Source organism: Heloderma suspectum, chromosome 2, assembly GCF_057233095.1.
Source record: "Heloderma suspectum isolate Gila_16-S chromosome 2, 16-S_ref, whole genome shotgun sequence".
Taxonomy (NCBI): Eukaryota; Metazoa; Chordata; class Lepidosauria; order Squamata; family Helodermatidae; genus Heloderma; species Heloderma suspectum.
In genome coordinates, this window is record NC_139459.1 from 335,924,951 (window position 1) to 335,937,668 (window position 12,718).

Consider the following 12,718-nt stretch of genomic DNA (forward strand, 5'->3'; position numbering starts at 1 on the left):
CTCCATGCTGTGTAAAGCTTTGCCTGATTATTTCTGCAGACAAAGTCACAAAAGCAGGCCTGCTTTTTTCTCTGGTCTTCTGGCTGAGCTCTGGTGCAAAAGGTCCTCTGTGGGCCTTCCTCTGTCAGAGGTCCATGGCAGGCTTATCAAAGCAGCACTGAGTGGCTGGGTCCAAGCACCCTTTTAATTTCCCAGAATGCCCGAGAATAATACTAGGCCAGGGGCATTGTGGGGAAATTAAAAGTGTAGCTGAATCCAGCCACCTGTTGCTGCTTAGAGTGCTGGGCCAGGTGCTAATATCCACCCTGTTTGCTAGCGACCATGATGCACGTGACTAAAGTTGCCAACTTTTTTTTCCAGCAGGAAGTTGGCGGGCAACCCTCAACCCTGGCTGCACAGAAATAGGTGTGATACAGTTGGGAAGGATGGAGACAGAGAACCTTCCAGATTAGGCACTCTTTTCCTTCCCTCTTTGGCACGTGTCCCCCAGCTGAGCCCTCTGCAAAACAAACAGGGGGAGCAATTGAAAGAGGAGGAGGCCCACACCTTCCATCTGCTGCTCAGGGGCCCACAAAAGCCTGGGAGCAGCCCCGAAAACACAATGTCTGTGCCTTTGCTGTGGTGTATGGGTCACACCTACAACACAAATGTATATTTGCAATGGGATACAATCTGCAGGGTTGGTTTTTCATGTTTATGGTCTTTTCTTGCCAGAAGCACCACTGGTCCACAACAAGTGCAACAACAAAAAGCCCTGCCCCAGCCATAGCTTTGCCTTTAGATTAATCAGTGGCGCAGCCAATGTCGTTGGACCTTCCATGTGCTTTGAGAACGTTATGTAAGTTCTGTGCATGGTGCATGGTGTGTGTGTGCATAGTATGCTCATTTGTTAGGCAAGGGCATTCCATGTATTAGTCTTTGCTGACTGGGTCTTTTTTTCCCTTTTAACTTTTTCAGGTTCATGAGCAGCGTGAAAAACAACATTGGTCGGGGTTTAAACATTGCACTCATCAATGGTGAGTTTTTCAAGGGGTTAATAGCTTTCCACACTGACCATTACCTGTCCTTCTGCTTCCACTATTGCTTCCTCTTGCACTGAACATATTGACAATTCTACCCACAGCAGGAACTCATCCATCTGTTTGAAATACCTACTAATTTTGGTGCATTGAGAAAGTGGAAATTGTATGTATTTAAGGACATTTCTGTACCGCTTTCCATTTTTTAAGAAAAATCACAAAGCACTTCACAAGATAAAATCATGATAAAATATAAAACCAATCCATAAAACAGTAATAAAACAATGAAATATCTCATTAAAATAAGCAGAGGTAGCTGGCAATGCCAGGGAAATGCCCAGGCAAACAAATGTGTCTTAAGTTGTCACCAAAGCACTCCATACTAGGAGCCCACCTGTTCTCAATGGGGAGATCATTCCAAATGGTGGGTGCCACAACAAAGAAGACCCTCCTCCGCACCACAGCCAAATGAAAATCAGTAGGCCATGGTACAGTGAGGAAGACCTCCGCTTCAGAATGCAGAGACCGGAGCTGCCTATACAGGGGAAGGCAGGCTCTCAGATAACCTGTTCCTGAGTTGTTTAGGGCCTTATACACCAGCAGTAACACCTTGAACATGGTTTGGTAGCTAATTGGCAGCCAGTTCAGAGCTTTCACATAGGAGTCATATGTATGTAGTAAGAAATTCCACTGAGCAATCTAGCCACCACATTCTGCAAATTGTTATTTGGTAGCGAGGGGAAGATGGAGTAGGGTCCATCTTGGACTCCCCACCCCCGCTGATGGACTCCCCGCCCCTACCCAGCTCAGCCTCCCAGACCCCACTCGCCAAGTCACTGCACACTTACCAGGCCGTTCACCATGCGCCACGTGGTTCGCAAGCACCCGGTGGCCGCCCGTCCCCAAGCCAAGCCTCCCATTTTGTGAAAAAAATGGCAGCTTGGGGTTTTCCATAAAAGTAATGTTGCGTGAATGGCGGCCATAAAGGGGCCATGTATGCAACATTACAGGTGGGCTGTTCAGCAAGGCACGCAGTGCAGTCAGCAGGGGCAGAAGGCAGTTCAGCGAGCACCCAGCAGTGATGGACAGAGGCGAGTCCATCCATCCCTAAGATGGAGATCCTTCCAAGGAAACTTTCAGCCCCCACAAAGATTCATTTCCCAGAATTCTTTGAGTAAACCCTCCAAGTGTTAAAAGCACAGATATAGAGCAGATATAAATGTGCCCCACGGGCTGGACTTAAGAGCTAGATCTGTAAGGGAACATGGCACTGTTCTTGTAGGGCTGTATCATCTCAGAACACACAGGGGAAACTGCATGTCTGAATGTGCTTCCACACAGCAATCTCCAAGCAAGTGGAAACAATTTGATACCACAAGCTTCTAACAAGCATTAAAAGACAATCAAGCCAGTTTCTGCCTGCTGAAAGCAGCAGGTTCCAACCCTTCAAAGCAAATGTGTTTCACTGAACAACTCACTGGCCATCCACCAAGTATGGCAGTCAAGACTGAACCAGGAAAGATGGCCATTTCTAGGACTTCCCCCTATCTACAAGGCATACCTTCTGACCTGGAATCCTTATCCCCTAGCTCCAGGTGTGCAGAGATAAAAGAATGACATTCTGCTTATCTTTGGAAGAGCTCTTCTTTACCGTGTTGTTGTTGTTGTTTGGCTAGAGCACATGCTTTACATGCAGAGTATCTTTAATATTCCATTACTTTGCCCCACAGACTTGCATGCTCAGCAGTGGAAAGCACACAGCTGCGAATGAGGCTCTCTGCAAAGTCACCCGCCAAACAGATGGCTGACTCTGGGCAGGATCTTTGTATCCAGAAAGTAGAGGGGGGGGGGGGGGCTGAGTTCAAAAGGTTTAAAAACATGGTTCTAGGCAACTCTTTCTCATTTGCATTTAACCATTCCTGGAACAAAAATTCAAAACAATTTAGATGCAATCCTATGCATGTTTAGACAGGGGAAAAAAAGTCCTACAGCTTCTGGCATGCTGGGAGTTGTAGGACTTTTTTCTGTCTAAATATGCATAGGATTGTGCCCTTAATTTTCCTTTGCCCTCTAAATCTGATGGTTTGCTTTCCATCTGGGTGGTCCACACTAAAACTTCACTCTGAGCAGACTTTCTGGACTGATGCAAAATCTGAGGGCTGAAACACTAATGTGCTTGTACCTTTCCTTCTTTCCTTCCTTGTGCAATAAAACAGAGTCAATTCCCTGTGATCATAAAACTTCAAGATAAGTGAGATAAGTAAATTAACCTCGAGAAAACAGTGTGGCATCTGGCTGGCACACCAGAAATTGGCATCCTTCAGGTGCTAATAAACCACATTCAGTAGTTTAACACTGTCCTCTTTGCACAAAAGAAGAACAGGCAGGCCAAGAGAAACTATTGTAGATGTAGTTAGTGAAGGGGAATGTCACTAAACCACCATTCAGTTGCCCCAAATTACGTGCTTCTTGTTAATTATATATTGCTGGATTTTATATTGTTTTATGCTGCACTTTGTGGTTTACATTTTTGTGAACTGTCCAGAGAGCTTCAGCTATTGGGCAGTATAGAAATAAATAAACAAACAAATAAATAAATAAATATTTGTTTAGAGAGTAACAATAGGCAGTCCTCCATAAACCAGGTTAGCAGTTAGCTATTGACAGGGTTGTCGGGGGGGGGGAGAGGGCAAAGTGCAACCAGGCAAGTCCCTCCCGCTGTGCTAAAGGGAGAGGCAGCTCACACAAGTCATTCTCCCTTTTAACTTTAAGAGACGACTGGCTCTTTACGACTAGAAGGGAGGAGGTAGAGGGGCCTTTGGGGCACTTGCAAGTGGAGAAACAACCCATATCTCTGGGGATGGGAGAGGAGGAGAGCACAGTAAACTAGTGTACCAGATGGGTAGTGCTAACTTGGGATGGGCGAGCGGGTGAAGTTTGAGATCTCTAGGATTCCCCAAACATCATCTTGCCGTTCATCTCACGCCTGATTCTCGTTCACGCGTGTGACCGCCACTCGCCCTGCGCAAATGAGGAACTTGCACAAATCCATCAGTGATCGAATGGGAGATGTGCGCAAGCTTCCCCGCATTATTCCAAGTTTCCCCAGGTTTGCACAGCTTTCCTCTGTAGGTTAAAGCGGGACTGATTCAGTCCACATGGGAAATTTGTGCAAATCGAACGAGACGAATGCGAGCACGTGTCCGACAATTTGCAAATATTTTTGGCGGACAGGTGCTCGTGTTTGGGGCTTCGAATGGGGCGTGCTGGCATGTTTTGCATGCAAAAACGAAATCCTCATATACCCCCAGTACTAGCCACCATCTGAGGAATGCAACACTGCTCTAATTAGCTGCTAATATAATGCTAGTTAGAAACAAACAAGTGCTGCCTAAAAGTGCACATCCACACTGCAGACAGAATATGGGTGTGGATGTTCATACTGTGGAACTGCACTCCTGGCCCTGTTCAGACGTCATGCTAAGCCATGGTGGTTAGGCTTTCTTTGTTAACTGCAGTGGCTTGGTGTGTCATGTGGGAGGGGAAAACCATGTTCCGCATGGTTACTAAGCCACCCCAGTTAACCACCCCCTGCAAAAGGTTAAGGGGCCCTGGGTTGGCTTACCATTACATGTGGCAGGCTCCCTGGTGGCTTAAATGGGCTCCGGAGAACCTGCAGGCCATGACCATAGAGTCTGCTGGCTAGAGTGCCTGTCACTGCAGACAAAGCTCTAGCTAGCATGGACTTTCTCTTTTTTCTTTTTTTTAACATATTTTTATTTATTTTATCTTTATAAACACTACCAAAATTATAAACAACCTACTCAATACTTCAATTCTCATCCATACACTATTTTAGTTAGGACACCATAATAACAGAAAGAGAAGAAAGGAAGGAAAAAAGAAAAAAAGAAAAAAAAAGGAGAGGAAGAAAGGAAGTCAATAAAAAAGAAACAAGTTCTTTCCCCTTCCCTCCCTCTCTCCCCCTCTCCACCCCTTAAGAATTAAATTTAAACTCCAACATCTTCCAACCTCCAATGGTATTCCATTTTTAAAAACTATATCTATTATACAATCTTACAATTTAGTAAAACAATATTTTATATCAATGCAACAGTTCTACATTTCATTCCTAAAAGCCTGAATGTTAGTAATAATAATAATATTAATAATCAAAAAGAGAGAATATAGTATTGTATAATAATACAACTTAAGATGAATCTTCAACAGTCAATAATATTTTTATACTAGATATTTTGTCTATTTTAAAATATAAAATAGAAGAAGAAACATAAAGAGAAAGAGAGAGAAAAATAATAAAAAGAGAATACATAAAGGTAAAGAAATATGTATAAAATCATTTCTTCTGAGTTAGCCTAGATCAGGAAAGCTACACACAAGCAGTTAACAGTACTTATTTAGAAATTCCATTTCATGGAGTTGTGACAGAGTTCTCATGCATTTTAACATTCAACCAAGCCTCCGCCATTTCATGATTCGTAAACTTCTTCATCTGGTCTTCAGACACAATACAAAGTATAGAAGGATATTGTAAGTGATATTGTAAGTTCATTTGTTTTACCAGATTCTTTGCTTTGATAAATTGCCTTCTTTTATTTGCCACTTCTTTGATGTAATCTGGGAACAGCATAATTTTATCCTGTTTCCAGGAAAGGCTTCCAGCTTGTTTTGCCAAATTCAGAATATAACACTTGGTGGAGACTTTTGCAAATTGAATTATAATTGTATAATCATTCCCTTTAGGATTTGGCCTGCTCAATGCCTGCTCAATATCAAGAGAATAATCAGAGGATATAGAAAGTATCTCATGCAAAAGTTTATCCACAAAAGTAGACAATTTCACATCATTAGACAAGCTTTTAATCCCCACTATACGTACATTGGCTCTCTTCGTATAGGCCTCCAATTGAGAGATTCTGTCAGATATATTTTTACAAATAACTTGTGTCGTAGTTTCGTTTCTTGCCACTCGGTCTTCAAGCTCATTAATTTTGGACTCCATTTTTTTCTGCGACACATTAATTAAATCTCTAGCACGGACTTTCTCAATGGTTGCGCAGCCATTTGAGATGCTGGAGCGGCTGCTGGGAGCTTGTTTGCACCACAGAGGACATCAGGATGCGCACAAACCACTCAGATAAACTCACCCAGTAACTACTGGTGTGGGAGTAGCAGAACCATGCTGTGCCATGGGTTCCCCATCATCTGATAGGCCTGCATTTCGGCTTCCACTACCCCCCCATAGTTACCCTAACCACCCTCCCCCTGCGCACATGTGAGTAGGCCCAGTGTGTTTTCTCCAGGCATATAGTCTTCTCTACAGATTGAGTGCAGGAAAAAAATATCCTTCCTGTGGTTTGTAGACCACAGAAAGTAATGCCTGTTATCATACCACCACCAACTCTCTCAAGAACTGTTCTCTGCCAATAATTAATAATTATGTTGATCCATATTTACCTGCCCTGAGCACCAATTTTTGACATAAAGGTGGGCTATGAATTAAATACATATTTTAAAGAGGTTTCTGCACCACAGGCTTTTAAGTGCAATTGCCGATTTGAATTTTTGACCTTTTTATTATATTTTTCCACTGCTCCAAAGCTCTGAAGAACAATGTGTACATATAAATGTGTTCCATTAAAAGCTGTGCTTCAATTCAAACATCTAGGAACCACTGGACAGCTCCTCAAAACAAGAGCCTTTGACATGTACTCTGGAGGTAGGCGGATTTTTTGTTCAGCATTTAGTTCTGCACTTACTGTAGAATGGGGTGCTTACAAGTCTCCCAGACAGGGCTGGTTGCAAGTCGCTAGTACAGAGTGGGCAAAAGATAGATTGGAATCTACTGGTAGATCTCTGGATGATTCGCAGTTGATCTACAAGATCTCTGGCCGCCAATTGTTTAACAGTAGCAAACATCCCCCTGGCTCCCAATTATATTGCTGAAATTAAGAAAGTTTGCAGGGATGTTTGTTTGGAATGACGGTGGGCTCTAATCAATTCTGGTACTCAAAACAAATTCCTTGGCTCAGAATTCTTTAATTCTAAGTATATGTCTTTTGCACTGGGCTCCATTTGATGGATCTTGGAATTCGAGTTAAAAACAAAGAAGAGCCCGAAAACCTTAAGTCTTCCCATCCCCACTTCAAGAGAATAAAGGAAGCAATCTGTCAAGATTTGGGTGTAGGGTTTGTTTGTTTGTTTTTATTGGGGATGTATTGTTTTTGAGGGTTTCTTTTCTCTCTGTTTTTGTTTGTTTTTTGCTTTACATCTTCTGAGGCTGGCAAGCCACTAGATTTGACAAACCACAGACTTCTCAAGCCTGTTTGCCACTGGGGATAGGGTGTGCCGGGGGTAAGCTGCAGGTACTTAATTCTTCTCCTGTCTGCTGCCCTTTCTCCCGCCCCACACACCTCCCCTTCCCTTCCCTGCCCCGCGCATGCGCGCGCACACACGCACATTCCCCTTCCCATGCTGTTTTCCCCCAGTCCAGTTTCTGTTCTGTTCTTCCAACTGGGAAGCAAAGGCACAGGAGGGGAGAAAGAGAAAGCAGTCAGGGGAGAGGAGTAGTTCAGAGGAAGCAGTGAATGGGAAAGGTTTACGTATCCGACGCCCATAATTTCTCCCCTATAAATACAACACACACACACACAACTCAGGAAACTCAGGGCTGGTAATCCTTTGTTGGCTGTGAAACATCTAGTTCCAGCAGCCTGAGTTTGCATTGGCCTCAGAGGCCTTCTTTGGGCATTCAGCTTACCAGGAAGGCAAGCACATGAGGGCTACACCCAGTGGAGGCTGGTGGCTCTGATTTCGGTGGGGCAGTGCATCCATTCTGGGTTTCAGTCAGAACCAGCCAGAACTCTAAAGGAGCTATCCAAAGTGCTGAACCCTACTCCCAACATAGGTTCAGCACCATGGACAGCTCATTTAGAGTTCTGGCTGGTTCTAACTGAAACCCACAGAGGATGCACAGCCCCACCAAAATCGGAGCTGCCAGCCTCCACTGGCCACACCATGTGACCCCGCCTGCCAACATCCCACATATCACATGACTCCTCTCGCACATACAGCATGAGCATCTGCAGAGAGGGAGCCCGTGCTCCTGTACACCTGGAGGCCCCCTTTCTGTAGACGTTCCCGCTCAATGTGTGGATACCAAAGGGAGGAGCTACTCAGCACAGCACCACTCCTCATCCACACATTTGCCTAGCCAGCAAGTGAAATGCCCCAATAGGGCTGCAGCGTCAGCCAGGGCAGGCCTTGCCATGCAGGAGGTGGATGAAGGGACCTGCTCTAGGTAGTACAATGGAGGAATAGACAAAAGCAGGAATTGGTGTCTGTCTGATTTCTATAATGCAGGGGGCATTTTGGCTCCACTTTGGCAGCAACATGGTTTGGGCCAGCTCTGGTGCCTGCTCCCTTTCACTTGTTTTGTGTCAAATCTGAGATTGATTCCTTGTAATATGGGGGCGGGGGGGAGAGAGACAATGACTGATGCATCCATGGAAGCAATACTTTAGTCCTAACCTCCCTGAACTGGGACTAATGATGTTAAAAAGATCTGGGGCCAGCTGGGAGTTAGTATTCCGTCAATTCTGTGCTTTTGCCATAGATGCCATCAGGGCCAGCCCTACCATGAGGCAGAGTGAAGCAAACGCTTCAGGCAGTAGATGCCGGGAGATGGCAGCCAGGTATTGGAGGAGAGTCCTGTGTGCCATGCAGCCTGCTCTCCTCCCCCTACATTAGCCTGCTGCCTTCAGGTGCAGTGAGGGATGCTGTCCCATCATTAGTACTGAAGACAGATTCATCTGTCAGTCCATTTGGCTTTTGTGCATGGACTAGGAAAAGGGCACCACCTTGCTCTTCACCTCAGGCAACAAACTGTCTTGGCCCAGCCTGGTTGCCATGATAACAACATAAGAACAACACTACAATGGTCAATCTAGTCCAGCATTCTGCTCCCATAATGGCCAGCCAGTTGCCTACAGGAAGGCCATAAGAAGGAAAGGAAAGGAAAGGTTCTCCCTGTGCAAGCACTGGGTCATTCCTGACTCCTAGAGGGATGCCGCTTACGCTGACATTTCATGGCAGACTGTAGCGGGGTGGTTTGCCATTGCCTTCCCCAGTCGTGACTACCTTTCCCCCGGCAAGCTGGGTACTCATTTTACCGACCTCAGAAGGATGGAGGGCTGAGTCGAACTGAGCCGGCTACCCGAGACCCAGCTTCCGCTGGGATCGAACTCAGGTCGTGGGGAGAGTTTCGGTTGCAATACTGCTGCCTACCACTCTGTGCCACACAAGGCTCTTAATATACAGGACATGAGTGTAATATCCCCCTCCCACTCATGTTCCCCCTGCAATTGGTACTGAGAAAAATCCCAAGGCAGGGAATGCTTCTATGCACTGGAGAGGCTTTATTTTATGTTTTTTCCTTTCAAGCTGTTGATGTATTCCAAATGACTCGTGTAGGCAGGCTTGCAAAACTATTTGCATGATATCGAGTATCTTATGCATATGATAAACTCCCTTTTTCTAACTATTGCTGAAAAACCATGCTTTCTCCCTTTTTTAGACTGCAGTGGGATCTGTTACTCTGGTAATCCCTTGTTGGTGTATTATATGTTTTCTATTACTAATCAGCATATTCCCCTTGTTGATTATTCCTTGTTTACCTTAAAAGACCACTAGATGGCAGGAGATGAAAATAGCAAGTCTCATGCTTTCCTTCCTTTTGGTTTGTTTCTTAGATGTTAAAGTTTTATTGGATTTTCTTAAAGCTATTGAGAAAGGTACCCTGGTTCTCATAGCTTCCTATGATGATCCAGCAACAAAGTAAGTAAACAACAAAACTGCATGGTCTGCCTGTGTTGGACCTCTGGTGTAATTGCTGTGCACATAAGCACCAAGCGGTCTTGTTTCAAACCTTCCCCTCAGCTAGGAATTCTCTAGTGGCCTCAGGAAGGTGGCCTTTTCTCTTTCTCTCAGTCTCAGCACCAAACAAGACGAAATTCCTTTCACACAATCAAAATTGCATGATTGTCTTAAAAAAAATTAATTCAGCACAAGGGCCCCAATCCGGATTGTGACGGGGGGGGGGGCCTTACCCCTTTGTGTACCCCACAGCATCCCTCCCCATACCTGTTATTTGCAGGGGAGGAATCTGCCATTCAGTGGACTCAGGGGCCATAGGATTTAGTCCAAGGGTGGACAACTTGTCACCCTCCAGATGTTTAGGCCTACAACTTGTACAAACCTTCACCATTGGCTGACCTAGCTAGGGCTGATAGGGGTTGAAGGCCAAAACGTTTTGAGGGCCACAAGTTGCTCACCCTGATTTAGTGGATCTACCTTTCCACCCATGAAAAGGGAGATCTGCAAGTGGAGAAGGGGGTCCACCATCACAGGTCTCCCTTTTGTGGGCATGGAAACCCGCACTGCTCCAACGGTGGTACCAGCAGAAAGGAGGCATTACACGAGGCGTATCGGGGAGGCTTTGGATCTGCTTGCTGATAATAGCAAACAAGCAAAAAGAGGGAATCGATGTGACTTTGCAATGGCAACTGGCTCAAACAACCTGGCATGAGGGTGCTCTGCTTCTAGGTTTTAATGAGAAGAGCTCCTATATTCCTTCTTCGCTGCTGTCTTTTCAAAGGCTGATCATGTCCTTCCTTGACTTGATTGGTTGACTAATTTTGCTGCTGCTGTTTTTTCTTTACTGATAATTTTTGGGTTTGTTTTCTTTTAATTGGTCTTTGGCAATTTAAACTTTTGTGCAGCTCCTTGGATGTTTTAATGGAAAAGCAGTGTAGAATTTTAAAAAAATAATAAAATTGAAATTATAATTAAAGAAGGATTTTCTGTCCCCCAGGCTGAATGATGAAGCACGGAAGTTAATTGCTGAACTAGGAAGCAACTATGTTACCAAGCTGGGTTTTCGAGACAACTGGATATTCGCTGGTGGGAAGGGGCTCAAAAACAAAAGCCCATTTGAACAGGTGCCTTCTTGTTAACAGTAGTCACTAGCCAAAGGGATGTGTGTACACACTTTGTTTGTTTATTATAGGGATGGGCAGAGCAATCCTACCCCTCCAGATCCACTATCTGGCAGGATAGGGCAAGTAAGCCCTTTTGATGCCAGGGGTGGCCATATTTGCCTTGGAGACCCCAGAGAGCTCCACAGGCATAAATTTATATCCACCAGTGCCCACAAACCGGACATTCCTGATGGGATTATTTGGTATTGATGCCTCCTCTTAGAAAGGCAGTTCGCAGACAAAAACAAAAGGCAGAACAGAATGAGCATTTACCAGTCCCACATGCACACAAAAGGCTATCTTTTGAGGAGACCACACTTTGCGTTAGTGAAGGAAGGAAAAACAGCTTTACTCACAAATATTCTTGCATATATATATATATGCAGGTACAGCATAGGGTTTGAAACAGAATTTGTTCAGTCTATTTCTTTGTTCTATAACAGCAGCAGGAGCGAGAGAGAGCAAGCGTGTGTGCTTCCAGAAACAGAGAAGGGCAGGGGGAGCGGGGGGGGGGGGGAGGAGCAGGAAAAACATAGTGTAGGCTATAGAGATCGCAAGGCTAGCTATGCCCAAACCTCCCATGTATTAACTAGCTAAATGAAACACTGCCCCCTTCCTGTAGGTTGCAGACAAGCTTGCAATATTCCCAACAGTTCCAGGGGTGGGGCAGAGGTGAGTTTGGATCTGCTCAATGCAAAGTCCTTCCTTTCCCCTAAGGGCCCGCCAAGATCAGGGAGACTTGAAGGATGGCAAGAGGGGAGAGGGCCTTCTTGGTGGTGGCAATGCAATGCTTTCCCCAGTGAGGTCTACCTTCCACCAACATTGTCATCTCTTTGGTGCCAAGTTAAAACTTTCTTCTACTCCCAGGTGTTTGACGGCACATGATGGGGCTCTTAAGGACAGTTGTTTTATCGGGCCCTGCTATTTTATTGTTCATTGTTTTTAGCAGTTTTAAATTATTTTAATTTTTTATGTTAAAGATATTATATTATGTTGTATTTGGGGGTTTTAATTTTTGTGAACTGCCCCGAGAACTTTGGCTATTGGGCAGTACAGAAATGAAATCAATGAAACAAGATGAAATGCCAGCCTGGAAGTGACATAGTTAATTCTTCCCCCCGCCTCCCCAGTTGGTTTCAATGAGGGGATTAAAAGAAAAGATCAACCAGGCTAAAAAGCCCAGTAAAGCAACCTCACACCTCCCACTCAGGCCAGCATGAGCCGGGAGGGCTTTGGAAGTGGCAGTCAAACCGCCATTTCACTCTGCCACGCACCGCACATCGCCGCTCGCATAGGATTGCTTTCTTATTTATTTACATTTCTAAACAGCCCAGCCATGGAAATTCCCATTGATATATAGCCTATCCAGTGCCTTTGTAAGCTGGGGCAGGGGGCAGAGGCAAGGCCGGTCGAAGACATTTTGCTTCCTGAGGCAAAGAACAAGATGGCGCCCCCTCCCATTCTATGTACTAAAGCTGACTGGAGTGGCAGTTGAATCTTACTGCAATACTGGGGATGGGACAGTCTCCTCCACTGCACCTGCATGGAGCAGCCTAGCTTAGGTGGTGCAGGGCAGGCCACACGGCACACAGCTCTCTCCTCCAGCACCTTGCTGCCACCTCCCAACATCTGCCGCCTAAG

General features: G+C 45.2%; 1 protein-coding gene across 5 annotated transcripts in view; it reads left to right on the forward strand.

Annotated features, from left to right (window-relative positions):
* Window positions 1–12,718, forward strand: part of FAM3D (FAM3 metabolism regulating signaling molecule D) — a 39,824-nt gene that overhangs the window by 20,639 nt on the left and 6,467 nt on the right. For 2 of the 5 annotated variants that reach the window (XM_084840510.1, XM_084840509.1), the window contains exons 5-9: window positions 715–838; window positions 958–1,016; window positions 6,709–6,759; window positions 9,791–9,875; window positions 10,912–11,038. In XM_084840510.1, coding sequence (XP_084696636.1) covers window positions 715–838; window positions 958–1,016; window positions 6,709–6,759; window positions 9,791–9,875; window positions 10,912–11,038 — 446 coding nt within the window. Of the gene's footprint in view, window positions 1–714; window positions 839–957; window positions 1,017–6,708; window positions 6,760–9,615; window positions 9,640–9,790; window positions 9,876–10,911; window positions 11,039–12,718 lie in introns of all 5 variants that reach the window. The other 3 variants (XM_084840513.1, XM_084840511.1, XM_084840508.1) reach the window with 2 other exon arrangements.